Source organism: Xiphophorus hellerii, chromosome 24 (assembly GCF_003331165.1).
Source record: "Xiphophorus hellerii strain 12219 chromosome 24, Xiphophorus_hellerii-4.1, whole genome shotgun sequence".
NCBI classification, from domain to species: Eukaryota; Metazoa; Chordata; class Actinopteri; order Cyprinodontiformes; family Poeciliidae; genus Xiphophorus; species Xiphophorus hellerii.
Window position 1 is genome coordinate 1,352,291 of NC_045695.1, and position 14,613 is coordinate 1,366,903.

The 14,613-nt window shown below is 38.9% G+C and overlaps 1 protein-coding gene across 1 annotated transcript in view; it reads right to left on the minus strand.

Annotated features, from left to right (window-relative positions):
* Positions 1–879: 879 nt before the first annotated feature.
* The window catches only part of prkx (protein kinase X-linked), a 37,687-nt gene continuing 23,953 nt past the window's right edge, over positions 880–14,613 (minus strand). The window contains exons 6-8 of the mRNA XM_032556506.1: positions 11,248–11,305; positions 7,899–7,976; positions 880–3,510 (exon numbers count right to left, since the gene is read on the minus strand). Of these exons, the coding sequence (XP_032412397.1) occupies positions 3,385–3,510; positions 7,899–7,976; positions 11,248–11,305 (262 nt within the window). The 3' untranslated portion in view covers positions 880–3,384. The remainder of the gene's footprint in view (positions 3,511–7,898; positions 7,977–11,247; positions 11,306–14,613) is intronic.

Here is a 14,613-nt window from a genome sequence, read left to right on the forward strand (position 1 = left end):
CCAACATGGCTCCTTTATGAAGCCTTTAACAATGGACCTTACCAAGCTCCGCCCACAACCGACCCACGTGACCGCAAGTCTCACAAACAAAGCCTGCGGCGTGAAAAAACATTCACTCACTATGATGCAGCTACCACCATGTTTGATGGTTGGGTTTAAATCAACTTTTCAGTAATGTTGTGCAGTAGTATCATTCTGTACTAAACATAATAAATACACTCAGGTTTGTTGTCATAACGCAATAAAAAGTTAATGAGGTGTGAATATTTTTGCAAGCTACTGTAAATGTTTGGGTATATCAGAGATAGAAAGACTGGCTCTGTGCTTTTCAGCTCTAGTTTTACTGTTTCATGTAAACAAGTTGAATCTGGAAATGGATAATGGCAGATTATGGCATTAGTCACCATATATTGTTGCTTCTTTGTGTGGAGATGAATAGTGTGTGTTATCTGAAAAGAACTCGATGACTGTTCAGTCTGCCTCGCTGTGCTTTGCTGTTCTCTGAAATCTGAGCTCAGGGATTAGCTGCATTACACCATAAAAACCTCAGCCACAGAGGCTTTTAAACGTCTGTGAAAGCTTTATTTCCCAAATGTGCTACTTCCATTTTGTAAATATAAAAGCTTGGCTTGAATGTGAGGCAGAGTGGCTGGCCTTCACAGAGATGCCGAGATGAGAAGACAAAAGGAAGAGGCTGGACAGGAGATGATGATAAAAGACGCGTCTACTTCTCATTTCCATTCACGAACCATTTCACACAAACATGTGATGCTTGGGAAGCTCAGCAATTTTAAAAAAACAAGAACAGTTCTGTATATTTTTCTTATTTCCCATTTTCTTACAAGGTGTGTGTAAAGCAACACATGGTTTCAAAAGTGCTCTGAAAAGTTGTTTTTATTCATCCATGAAACAAGGTGGTGGCAATATCCTGCAGTGGGAAACTGCTGTCTCCATGGCAGCTTCCATTCAATCTGACTGAACTGGAGTTGTTTAGTGAAGAAGAATAAACAAAAGTTCCACAAAAAATTAAGACATCCCTCTGCAGGCCTACAGCTGGAACTACAGGCAGACATGGCTCTACAAGAATAAAAATGCACATACATTTTGCAGATTTTTTATTTATAAAATCTTTCCACTTCACAATGATGCATGACACTGTGTTTGTCTTTTGCATAAAACCCTAATAAAATAAATGAAAGTTGGTGGTAAAATGTGGAAAAGTTCAGGGAGTGGGAATACGTTTAGGAAATACAGTGAGAACCAGACACGTCCATCTACTGCATAAAAACACATAACCTGTTCTCTGTGACTGACATGAAATCAGAACAAACTTTTTCTATGTCACGCCAGTTAAGCATAATTAAAATAGTCATTGTAAATGCCAGAATAATGAGAAATATGTGTGCATATTTGTTTAAATCAATCTATCATTTTATTCAAATTCTGAGGTTCCCATAGAAGTCTACAAAATACTTTGCATTTGGTACACTTGTCTTTTTAAACATTTGAATTTTCTTTCACAAGCTTCTCACAGCAGTTTGCTGGAAACTGGACCCATTCCTTCTGACAGAACTGGAGCAGGTTTGAAGGCCTTCTTGCTCAAACAAACATTTTTATCTCTGACGTTGGGATTGGGATTGACATCAGGACTTTGTTGTCCTCAAGTCACATTGTAGCCAATGTGATGGTATGCTGAGGGTTATTGTCCGTCTGGGAGAGCCATTTGTGTCAAAGCTGCAACTTCCTCATTGATCTCTAGAGATGTTGCTTCAATATTTTCATATAACGTTCTTTCCTCGTTATGTCTATTTTGTGAAGTGCACCAATTCCTCCAGTAGCACCATCCCGTGCATTCTTCCATAATCCTTGTCATTATGTCCAAACACTACAATTTAAGTTCCATCAGACCACAGAAATTGGCATCTTTCTTACAGTTTGCAAGTACATTTGCAAACTGTCTGGCATTTAATGTTGCCTTAAGACTGATGACTTCTTCTTCTCTGAGGGCCTTTTAGCCCATGTCGGTACAGACATCGCTGTGGATCACCAGCCTCAGGATCATTTCATCAAGGTCTGTAGCTTTGGTTCCGGGGTTCCCAATGCAGCTCATACTTGCAGATAACTGAGCAGATGAACTTGGAACCTTCATCTAGATCCAGATGCAAAAATTCCTTAAAATAAATTCACACTTATGCCTTTGTTTAGCCTAAATTAAAGGCTTACATCATCTTCTAGGTCAGGGGTTGTCAAATCCAGGCCTCAAGGGCCGGTGTCCTGCAAGTTTCAGATGCGTCTCTGCTTCAACACATCTGAGTCAAATAATGAGGTCGTTAGCACGACTGTGGAAAACTTGACTGCACACTGGGGAGGAAATTCAGTGATTTCATTAAAGTGTGTTGGACCAGGAACACATCAAAAAGTTGCAGGATGCCAGACCTTGATGTCTGCATTTTAAGACCCCTGTTTTTCCTGTTTGACTAAAGTAATATTATTCTTAGTGTGTATAAACCTTTGAATTTCAGGAAAGCTACCAAAAATCTCTCATTATTGTGGCATCTAGCAAATAGAAATAATTTAGGTAATACTAGGTGACATAAAACAGGAAAAGATTAGTCAGATCTAAAGTTCCACAGAGATCAAAAACAGTCATGTGTTTTTCTACATGAGATGTAGAGATGAGGTTTTCACTGTATCCAAGTCCTTTGGCTGTAATGGAAGCTGCTGCAGAAGTATGAGGGCAAATAACGGAGAAGAGCCAGGATGTTCAGCAATCTGCTCTCAACACACCCTCACATGTACTTGGATTAGGCCGACCATGAAGGTGGACATCAAGAAAACTCTACGTGACTGTGATATCGTCTGCATCACATTGATGTAAGGCACCTTCCTGAGAGCTACCTGTCACGCGTTTTCCAGTAAAGTGTCTGAGCACATACAGTACGAGAAGTCAGCCAGCACCAGTCTGGAGTCATCTTCAACAGGACTTCATGGACATTTTAAAAAGAGACAAACTAGAAAACATGACAATATAAAAAAGACCTGAATATTCTAGAAAGTAACAGTCTTTTGGTTTTAAAAGAAACATTTTTTGCATATGAACAGGCTCAGAGAAAAAAAAAACACTCAAAAATATATTTTAAAAAAAGTTCAAACAGTAACGGTGTGACTGAATTCAGATAAATAAAAATGGAAAAAACTATAAATTTGAGTGGTTTCATACGTCCCAGCATTTGTAGTTCTTATTAGTTCTCTAGTTCTTATTTTAGGGTTCAATGTTAAGGGAAAAGATGGGACTCCCCTGCTTTTGATAAAAGTGATAAAATTTCCATGATAGTAGCAGGAGCAGCAGCTTTACAACTCAGTGTGTCCATCCATCAGTTGTTCTTAGAAGTTCTTGAAGATCTCCAGGTCCTTCGGAGACACAGGAGGGTCTTTCTTCCAGTCGTCATCTGGATACATATCAAAGTTGGATGTATCGCCCTCATGAGACACTTTAGGAACTATTGGAGGCTGAGGATGCAGGAGAACAGAATGAGAACATGCTTGGTTTAACAGGTAGTTACCTTCAGCTCAGGCTCACTACAGCAGGACAGTGATCTGAGGCACAACAGCTAGTCCACCTCCAAATGGGTAGAAAAAAAACACAAACAACTAAAGAAAATGGTCTAGTTAAAGTTTGGGCTTATGTCTGAAGGGCCTTCCAGTGTGGCAAATATGTTTTGGGGGCTATTACTGTTTCATATAGAGGAGAGTGTGAAATTTGCTTTTTGCATCTACATTTATTCAGGTGGTCTTCGTCTGATTTCACAGTAGCTCAAATATTTATTTAGAAATCAGTTGCTGTTTAGTTTGTGAACTGAAAACGTCAAAGTACCTCGATTTACAAATTGCATGGAAAAGCAACAGGAACATTACAATTACAATTTCCTTTATTTAACCAGGTAAACCCCGTTGCGATCTAGATCTCATTTTCAAGAGGGACCTGGGCAAAAAAATTTGCAATACATAGCAACCCGGTTACAAGATAAAAAACAATTAATACATATGCACAGGTATAAAACAATACAAACAATTTAAAAACAATGACACTGTTTCATAGAATCGTGTTGCCTATCTTTAAGAACTGCTCGAAATAAGTCCAGTGAAATCATTTCCGACATCTTAAGTTCAGACTGCAACTGATTCCACGCTGTGGGGGCCAACACACAGCGTGGAATTTAGAACTGATTCAGTTCTAAACACCAAAGTGTAGCTCTATGAATGCCAGTAACTAAGTCCAATATGAGTCGGCCGAACTGGAGCCTCACTAGCTCCAGTTCGGTGCTACTGCGAACATTGTGCTGTTCTTTCAGAGGAAAGAACAGCACAAATCAGTATAAATGAACTTTGTTTGGCATTGTTTTCAGTTCCACACGTGGTGTATTTAGCTTAGGCCTAATGTTGACTGTGCTGTTCTTTCAGAGGAACAGCACAATGAGGCGGAAAAGGTATACAATTTTCCAATAAATTATTGTGTCCCATTTCTGTGACAGGAATGCACTCATTCAGGCCAACAGTGGGGGTCAGAGATTGGGTTAGGTGCTGCAGACCTTCAGGCCATCTCTGCCCTCTTATCAGGCAGCCAGAGCAAACATTGCTGCAAAGGCTGTAATCCACCCAGAAAGAGAGGTTAGAGCTAAGTCATCTAGAACCTAAGGCTGTCCTTCTACAAGGCCTACTTTGGTGGAAGTAGCAGAATCAGATCTGACGTTTAACATCGTCGGAGCAGCAGGGAGTCTTTCATACAGCTACAAAGGAGAGGAGAAATCTTCAGTCCTGTTTCCAGGAAGAGGCTGAGTTCATATTAATGCTGACCGACTTCCACATACCACAGAGAGCAGGACGAAAGTGCTACATGTGTGTAGGATAAGACATGAAATCAAATATTTGGATAAAATGTCCTTATTACTGTGCTCTGTACTGAGCTCAATAGGTTCCCATTACATGCAACAATCCCCATTCATTGCAATAAGACTCTCTTAGGGTTTCTACACATTTTCAAACCCTCCGTTCCTGAGTTTTCTAAATACAAAGTTTCTGCAGAGGTCAGGTTTTAATTAAACACTGAACTGAGAGATGGACGTATGTGTGTCCCCAATCCATTTCTTAATATCTAGACTTGAAATAAGCATCAAATGCTTCAAATTTTACTAGACTGCAAAGAAAATTTGTTCTCACTCTGAATTGAGACCATGAGGCAACTTTTCGATGCGCAGGGGTCTAATAATAGATAACTGCACTTTAAAATCTCTTCCTCGTTTGCTCTTTATTAATTTAAGTTTGGCAGGATGTTCCTGACCCAACTTATAAAGTTTTATTGTTGGACATTAAAAGCAAAAGAGTGAACTAAGTTGTTTTTTTCTGTCACATCAACATTTGGTTGGGGGCTTGTCCGGGATTCTTGAGTGTCTAAAGCTACAGCCTTAAAAAAGAAGGTGTGTTTTGGTGGCAACAAGAGCCTAACAGAAAGACTCTTTAACATGTTATTGAGTTGTGAACACCTTTCTGTCGCACCAAATCAGTCACCTGATTTACACCTAGAAAACTACAACAATTTGAACATTAACAGCTTTTATTTTGAAGTCTGTTTCATGTACTTTACTTTGGAACCTGTTCAAATTGTTTTGCTGTCAAAAAACTGAGGTCGACTGATATTTTCGGTTTTCAATTTTATTTTTTTTTACAGGACAGACATATCTTCAAGCAGCACAGTGCTGTGTCCAGAAGTTGACAAGAAGTTGTAGCTAACCTGCAGCTATCTGTAGATCTGGAAGCTACAATTCTAGCTAACGTAGAGCTACTAGTTGTGAAAAACATCACAACTACCCAGTGTTGTATAGTAACGAAGTAAAAACACTTCACTACTTTAGTTAAGTATATTTTGGAGTACTTCATACTTTCCTCGGGTATGAACATTTTTGATAATTTTCACTTTTACTTCACAATATTTCCGAACTTAATTGCGTACTTTTACTCCGATACATTTTCAATGTGTGGTTTAGTTACTCGTTACAAAAAAGCGAGAGAGAGAAACGCAAGTGTTTTGACCCCACCTACTGATTAGCAAGTAGCAAGCAGGCTACCGAACAAAGTCGGTAGCCTACTTGCCTGGGCTTGTTCATCACCACCAATAGGATACACCTGTTTCGCTTCTCCCATTAAACACAAAGCAAATCTCGCAATCAGCAGCAGCCACATGGAGGAGGAGACGGAGACCACAACGACTGCAACTACGTCGGACACGGCTCCAGGGGAACCACCAGCTGGTGATGAGAGCCCATGGCCTTATTTAAACACAATACACTCTTTCGTGGGTGTTAAAGATTCGTCGTACCGCATGCAGTTTATGTTATTCCTGCCCAAAGATGTGGAAATTCTATCTTACAAAAACTCCCCGTCCAACTTGAAGAAACACATCGAGGCAACGTCTTATGAAATGGTTATAATCCTCCTGTTTCAGTAACTATAGCTTGGTCACTAGGCACTATTGTGAAATCTTGACCATAACGTTACCTGTATAAATGAACTTTGTTTGGCATTGTTTCAGTTCCACACGTGGTGTATTTAGCTTAGGCCTAATGTTGACTGTAGCAGGCTACCTAGACTCCTCTGTTCAAGGGGGGACAGAAGCCATAGCGATAGCAATTTAGACTAAATTTAACGAATATAGGAAAGGCATGCAAGTTCAAAAGCAGGTTTACAGATGCCAATAAGCTGCATTTCCCTCCCAATTCTTTTTTTCTTTTGCATAATGACCAGTTGTGTGCACCACCTACTGACTGTAGCATTGACTGATTCACTGATTTGTGGAGTAATCGTAACAGCTCTTTTTCTTCATGTTGGCCGCATTTTCTGTACTATTTATTTTTCTCATTTTCAGCACTGACCTTACTTGAAGGGAAAACTTAAGGCTTACAAAAACTTTGTATTTTCTGTCCTGGAGGGTATACTAAGAAGCTGGTTCAGTTGTAAAGCAGGTTAAGTTAACCTTGTGCTATAGGTAAAGCACCTAATTTTCTTAACTAAATGATGCCTGCAGGTATATCTATTAGCAGGTTTAATTTTGCCTGCACTTGGTTGGGTACATTATTTTAAGTGTATTTGACAAGTTTACCAAAATATAAAAAATGTCATTCAAACTGCATTTGCCTTGTTTTACTTTTTACTTGTACTTTTCATTACATTACTTGAGTACATCCATTTTTACAGCAATTTCCATACTTAAGTACAAGAAGTTTCAGATACTTTAAGACTTTAACTCAAGTAACATTTCAGTCAGTGACTTGGACTTTTACCAAAGTCATATTTTGGAGAGGTACCTATACTTTTACTTGACTCTGAGATTTCAGTACTTTATACAACACTGCAACTACCAGTTAAAACAGTCACTAGTTAAGAGTTACTGTATTTTTAAAGGATAAAAGTGCTTAATCTCAAAGTAGGTAGCAAAGCCTTTAATTAGTTAGCTTTAGGTTAGCTAGTAATAGATTCTCATTGATGTTGGGTTTCTCCCCTAAATTAAATTTTTTAAATATATTAATAAGGTTTGAAGTTTGTAGTTTTTCCTAACCACTGAGCACTGTCATGTTTAACTTTTACTTCCAGGTCCTTCGTGGCTATGAGCCTGGCTGGCTTACATAGAACCAGACCAAGAAGATAGACAAGAAACACTGACTAGTAGACTGAAAATACACAATATCATTTCAAGAAGTCTCTAAGCAGAATCTGGCACAAACATAAAAACAAGAAAAGAAGACATTACATGGCTAGGTTCTCATGCGAGTTCAAAACTACTCCTCTGGACAGGTTGGTTTTAACCTAAAAGTTCTTAACAATATATGTTTTGGGAGCAAACCTACCTTCAGTTTCCTCAGAGGAACAGCTTCCCAGTCCACGGTCTTGAACCATCGGTGCTTTTTCACATCATCTGCTCCATTCTGAAACAGGAAAGTTCATAATTATGACACTGTGCCTACATCTGTAAACAGCAGTGTGACATCTAACAGCTGGGCTGATGGGTTAATCCATGAGCCAGAAGAAAGGCATAACTTAGTCGTATAGTAAGTTGAAGGAGCCGATACACCAAGGTGAGATATCACAGGCCATATAAAACATAGAATCTAACAGAAATTCTTTAACTATCCCTATGTTTTTGCTAATAGACACTAATAAGGTTATATTTATTTTCTGTGATGCAAATTTCTTGAGATGCCTAAAACTAGATCTCTAAGTTTCTAACTGCATAAAAAGATAATATAACTATGCACAGCACAAAAAGACATGGGCATGTATTTTTCAGATCAATCCTGAATCCAACTAAATTTAATTCAGTTAGGATTAACAAGATTATTTCTGTTTGCTAAATGCCAGATTTTATTTCCCTTCATTTTTAAAGATCAGAGATCAGATCAGTACTGTGTATCTAAACAATTTAGGAAATCCCAGATGACTGTCATTATTTTATAAGCTTGTGATAGGTTACTTCACATCATTGGAGTTAATGGGGGCACACTTGTTTGTATATTTTAAGGCAACACCTCAAACCCACTAATTCCTTGTATGACATTATGGGAAAAAGATGATTTAATGTTGGAAAAGAAGTGGAGTCATTTTTATACAGTGGATGGGAATATAAGGCTTCACTTCCAAAACTATTTGACCTTGGCATTCTGCAGAGATTTGATGCGTTACAGGTGCAACGTTTGGATAACAACTAATGCCTGTAATTAACTCAAACTTATAAACTCACACATTACAAAGTCAACCAGTACTAGTAATTTATTTTTTTAATTCAGTGGATAGAAATAATGACTAACTATAGTTATATATATCATGATTTAAAATATGACAATATGACAACTGAACTGAGAAATTTAGGGAATTGTTTAATCTTGTGTTTACTAAAGCAACAATTTAATAAAGCAAAGCCCTTTTCTCAGCAGATTGTAATTAAATATGCTAAAAGTTTGGCAGCATTGTTGAGCTTCTATGCATCAATAAGTGAGTGGTGTTAATGAGTGCTGTGACTCTTCTCCAGAGGCATCCTGGCACTCTCAAATCAATATCATGCTGTCTGGAATTATGTGGAGTTAATCTCTGGCTTCAGTCAGCTATTTGTTTTTTAAGAGCAGCTCCTCACACTAACTTTCATTAAAATACTCTACATATCCATCTGCAATGAAAATCTACACACTTCCCTTTTGCCAGAGCTGCAATGAACGCAGCAGAAATAGACTGAAATCAGACAATTTCTACAGCTAATTGTCTGTAAAGACGACTTCAGGCATCTGGACATCTTTGTGTACCTTTGATCTTGGCTTTATTTTTCATGTACACAAACACTGACCTAAATATGGTTCTGTTATTAAAGGAAATCCCAACATCCACAGACTCTTTCAGTTAATTTTTTTCTCAATTATTTTAAAGTTAAGGTCCAATATGAACTCACTGGGAATTTCTAGAGTCCCAAAGCCTTAGGAATAACTGTAACCCTTTCTAGACTCAACTTGAATTTGAAAGAGGCAATATTATGTGTTTTCCAGGAACACAGTGCCATTTTATAGCAAAATAAAGTTAACTATGTTACCCTTCAGTTGTTATAAAAATGCTGTATATCAAATATGATTTAAAAGAAATTGGACTTTGTAAATTAATGCCTTGAAATTGGGCCTAGTCTCTTTAAAAACTCAACCTTCAGGAAGTCATCACAACATGGCTCTTCTATTAACCCTTGAGCAAAGTTTTTACCAGCTTTTCACTGAGAAGCAGCTCCAATAATAAGCTCAACAGATGCACAGTTCCACCAGGTATTTGCTAATTGCTGCTGACTAGTCTGAAGGAACTGAGTGGGTGACATATTATGACATAATGTAAAGCTAAAAAAAGTTGGTTTAATATAATACTTTCCTTTTAAATTGGGGCAAGATGTGTTTCTTTCTAGGGTGTTTTAGTCTACTTCATGCTGCCGGGCGGATTCAGCTGAAGTGCTTTCCTCATTCTATGGCTCTGACAGTAATCAGGCCTGGGTTTTATCAGTGACTCGAAAGAAAAAAATTAACAGTTAAATAATTTAATCATAGTTAAATTATGAATAAAAAACTTTTTTTTGCATATACATAATGCAATCATTATTTGGGAACTTATTCTTGTATTCAAGCAGGTAATTTTTGCTTAAAATGAGAATGTGTTTGATGAACGAAGACATTGCAAAATAAAAAAAACATAAGAAATCTGAAAGGAGGGCAACACTTCACATCCTTATGGTCGTGCAACCCTTCCCAGATTGCTGAGCAGCAGCAGTTACTTCTTCATACTAACTGTACGTTTTCTAAAATTGATTTGTGGCCATCAGGCCTGAGTGTTTGCTTCATTACATCTCGTTTGGATTATTGCAATTCATTACATAGAGGCATGGATAAATCACAGATGCAGCGACTTCAAATCATCCAGAACGCAGCAGCACGACTTCTTACAGGAACCAGGAAGCCTGACCATATAAGGCCCATACTGGCCTCTTTACATTGGCTGCTTGTTTTTTATCGAATAGATTTTAAGATTCTTTTATTAACTTATAAAGTTTTAAATGGATTAGCTCCCCCTTATCTTCGGGACCTTTTAAAATTTCAGTCCGTGTCCAGAACCCTACGTTCAAATAATCAGCTTTTACTGACAGTTCTTCGGACCCGACTTAAGAGGAAAGGAGATCGGGCTTTTTCTGTTGTTGGTCCTCTTCTATGGAACAATCTTCCTTTCCAAATTAGATCTGCCCACAACCTGGATCATTTTAAATTGCTTCTTAAAACTCATTTTTATTCCTTAGCATTTAATTAAACTAGTGTTTTGATACTCTGTTTTTATTCATTTGTGTTATTGTCATTCTTGTACAGCACTTTGGTGCAGTTTTATGCCTGTTTTTAAAGTGCTATATAAATAAATTTGACATTGACATTGAATTAATTAAATGATGTTTCTCTAAGGAAATGTCATCATTTGCATTTAATTCAGTCGTCCAGCCTTTTAAAATTGCAAAAACACAAGTCAGCCTTTTTGGTACACTTCCCCTCATTTGCGAGTAATTGGAACCATGTGGAGCAGCCCTTCCTGCACTGTCCTAGTCCTCAGACTGTTGACGTCAGGCCATCTACCAAAGGTATGAAACATAGCAAGCTGCCATGTGGTTCGGGTAGACGGGAAGTCTGACCAGCTCACCTTCATGTTGCCTAGCCGTCTGGCTCGGTCAATGACCAGAAATTTCTTGATGAGGTCTCTGGAGGGAGAAAGAAAGTAGTCAGTGAATCTACAGCGTAGAGTGTCTCTGAGGGACCGTTCCCTCTCAGACTGTCCTGATGTCCTCACCGCACTGTCAAAATGACAAATGGGTCCTTTTTTAAAGCCGTTTGACAGCCTGTGAAAGAGGATGAAGGGTTACTTCCAAAATAAAAAACTCCAATGAAGACTTCTGGAGGCATTAAAAGGTGGTGAAATGAAAATAATCCACAAAAAAAGGAAGCATGAAGTTTAGGAATGAAATGTAATTCCTGCTGCTGAGCGGCGAGCTCTAGATAAAGGTGTGTATCTCACATCCGATGAGCTCCTGGAACGCTCATAAATACAGCAGCTGGATGTTGATGCATCAGCTGTTTCTGAGTGTTTGCCTCAATCTATCATATGCCTGAGACAGGTGTCACATTTTCATCTATTCCAGAAGGAAAATATTTGTGTTTTTGTCTCCCGCTGAAATTCATCAGGACATTGTTGAGACATTAAAAGAAAAAGAAGAAAACGAGAAATGCAGTTCATTTTACGCCTTTTATCGCTCATTTTGTTTATGGTGCTTCTAACATGGGAGTATTTGGAACATGTAATATCGCTCCGATATTTGGGTGTTTACTGTTGGAGTTGCGTTTCCTGTGAGTCATTCACTAAGTCCCAGTTTGCAGACGATGCAGAATGTTGCAATTCTGCGAGCATGGCTCAGTTTATTGCTGCTTGTAATGAGACGGCCTAAACAAAGGATCAGTGCCAAACTCCAAATGAGACATGTTTTGTTATTTCCGTCACTTAGAGCTGGTTCAGTCTCACTTTGATGCATATAATCCTGGAGCTCTCAGGCTAAGTAGCATACACTCCCTTGTGTGAGTGGCTTGAAAGGTTATCAAGGGTCATTCATGTTCCTGCTTTTCTTGGCAGGGTGGCTCAGCACTGCAAAGGTGAAATCAAAACATCCCGCAGGAAAATAACATAACCAGACTGCTAACTCCAAGAAAGACAGACAAAGATAGAAAGAGAGCAAGAAAGATATATACAGAAAGACAAAAAGATTAAAAGAAAGAAGGCGGCTGTGGTGGCGTAGGGGATAGCGCGACCCGTGTTTGGAGGCCTTGAGTCCTCGACGCGGCCGTCGCAGGTTCGATTCCCGGACCCGGCAACATTTGCCACATGTCTTCCCTTCTCCCTTTCCTGTCAGCCTACTTTCATATAAGGGACACTAGAGTCCACAAAAGAGAAGAAAAAGACAGATAGAAGGAAAAACAGGACTGAACATTAGAACTCTTTAAAATGAACTATTCTAGTATATTTTAGATGAAACACCTGAATGTTACATATTTTACTAATGCCACAAACTGAGGTGGCAGCTCCTCCATCCAGAGACCTGAGCTAAACTCCAGCACACATACATGACGAGATGAAGGAGCGTAAAGCTTCGGATCAATACAGAGTCCACATGTTTATAACAATGCTGCTAATAGAAGCTGACTTCCTGACTAATGCCCAGTCCTGCTGGCTTTTCCTGTCTCTGTGATTATGCTGTGCTGCAGCAGAGGCAGCATACTGCCTGCAGCCTCTGGAAGGCCTCTTAATGCTTGATGGATGGGAGTGTGTGACGTGGAACTGTGGAAATGTGATAAAAATGTTGGAAATATAAAAAATCCCTCTGCCAGCTGTAAGATTGATGGCTTTACTAGGGATGGCTGTGAGCTGGTTGAATTATCAGGAGAGCTGTGTGCGTGTGTGTGTGTGGCTGGCTACTCCACAGTAACAGAGACACAGCTCTTACACTCGCAGCAAGACCCCCGTTCTGTAATCTTGTACATTCCTGCAACTCAAAATTAGTCCGTGTGTGTGTGGGTGAGTGGGGGTGTGGGGGTGTGTGTGTGTGTGTGTGTGTGTGTTTGAAATAGGGCAGCAACTCTGAACAAGTCAGGTGTGTCATTAGGAGCTCCACCCACAGCTCTGCTTTAGCTGGAGGGTTCTTACTGAGCACATGTAAAGGAACGCTGGGACAATTAGAAACACTCAAACATGACAGGAGGTCAGAGGTGACATCAGTAGGGACAGATACAGAACAGCTCCACCTGTTGGTGAGTTTCAGCAGTGCCTGAAGGAACACTTAGCTCTGACTCTTTGCTGGATGTGACTAAAGTAGATTAGATTAGAACTGAGACCATCAGCAATTGTAGCAGATCATTTGCGATAAGGGCGTCCCCTTAACATAACAAACATGAGTCCCAAAAATATCACTGACAGTATACCTGAAAAGTCTGTTCCCCTCCATCGAACAGAAAATCATATTTTTCTCCAAGCAGCTTTGATGTGATTTGTGTTATTTCCAGGCACATAAAGCTTTAAATCAGAGATTCTCAAAGTGAGAGTTGGCTCTCCATGGAGGGCAGCACAGCTTCACAGGAGGAATAAAGATGAGGAAATACTACATTAGTTATCAAAAGAATAACTGAAATGTTTGTGTGTGGCTGAAGAACTCAAAACAGACAAGTTGTGTTGAAATGTTCAGGACAGTAATGTGCAGTTTGGATTATCTGTAGTGCAATATGTGCTTATCCTGTCTGGCTTTTTATCTATAGATGGTATCTAAGGGCTACAGATACCACGCGACAGCAGCACAAAGAACTAAATTATCCAGGTTACTTTAACTGTTCCTCACTTAAAGCTTCACTATAATCATAAACTGAATGTAACTGGTGCTGCAAAGCATCCTCCATCGCAGAAAAGAACAGATTTGCCGCTCTTTCGTTCTGTCTTTCTTCCTTTATGGTCTTTCACAAAGACAAAAAATATTCTAAAATGCAGAATGAGCATGTCATCTTCTCCCAGTGAACATAAAATATTTCTAATACCCCACAAGATTGTAAACATCTTCAAATTACAAGTGGCACCATAAAAAGCATGATCCACTTTTAGTCTTCATGCAACCAACCCTTTAAACTTAGCACTACATTGGTCCAGTTCTGTCCAAACGTTTCATTTTTACTTGCTTTCCAAATTGCTAACTTTGCCAATTGGAAAAGGAAATGAATTAAAACAGGAATTGAAAACAACAGCTGTATAAAATGGCTCACACAGGGTTTCCACCCAGTCCTGCAAAATCCTAAACAAATGTTTTTTCTTTGTGCATTTTTTTTTTACCTCCATGGATTTAGGTGCGAGTTGATTTTAATATTTGAGATCTTCTTTTATTCCTTTGACAACTGAGTAATTGTATTTTGTAGAATTTGGATGGATAGATATGAGTTAAAGGTTTTTCAGTCTCTTTCTTTCTGCATCTTTCTCTTGTTT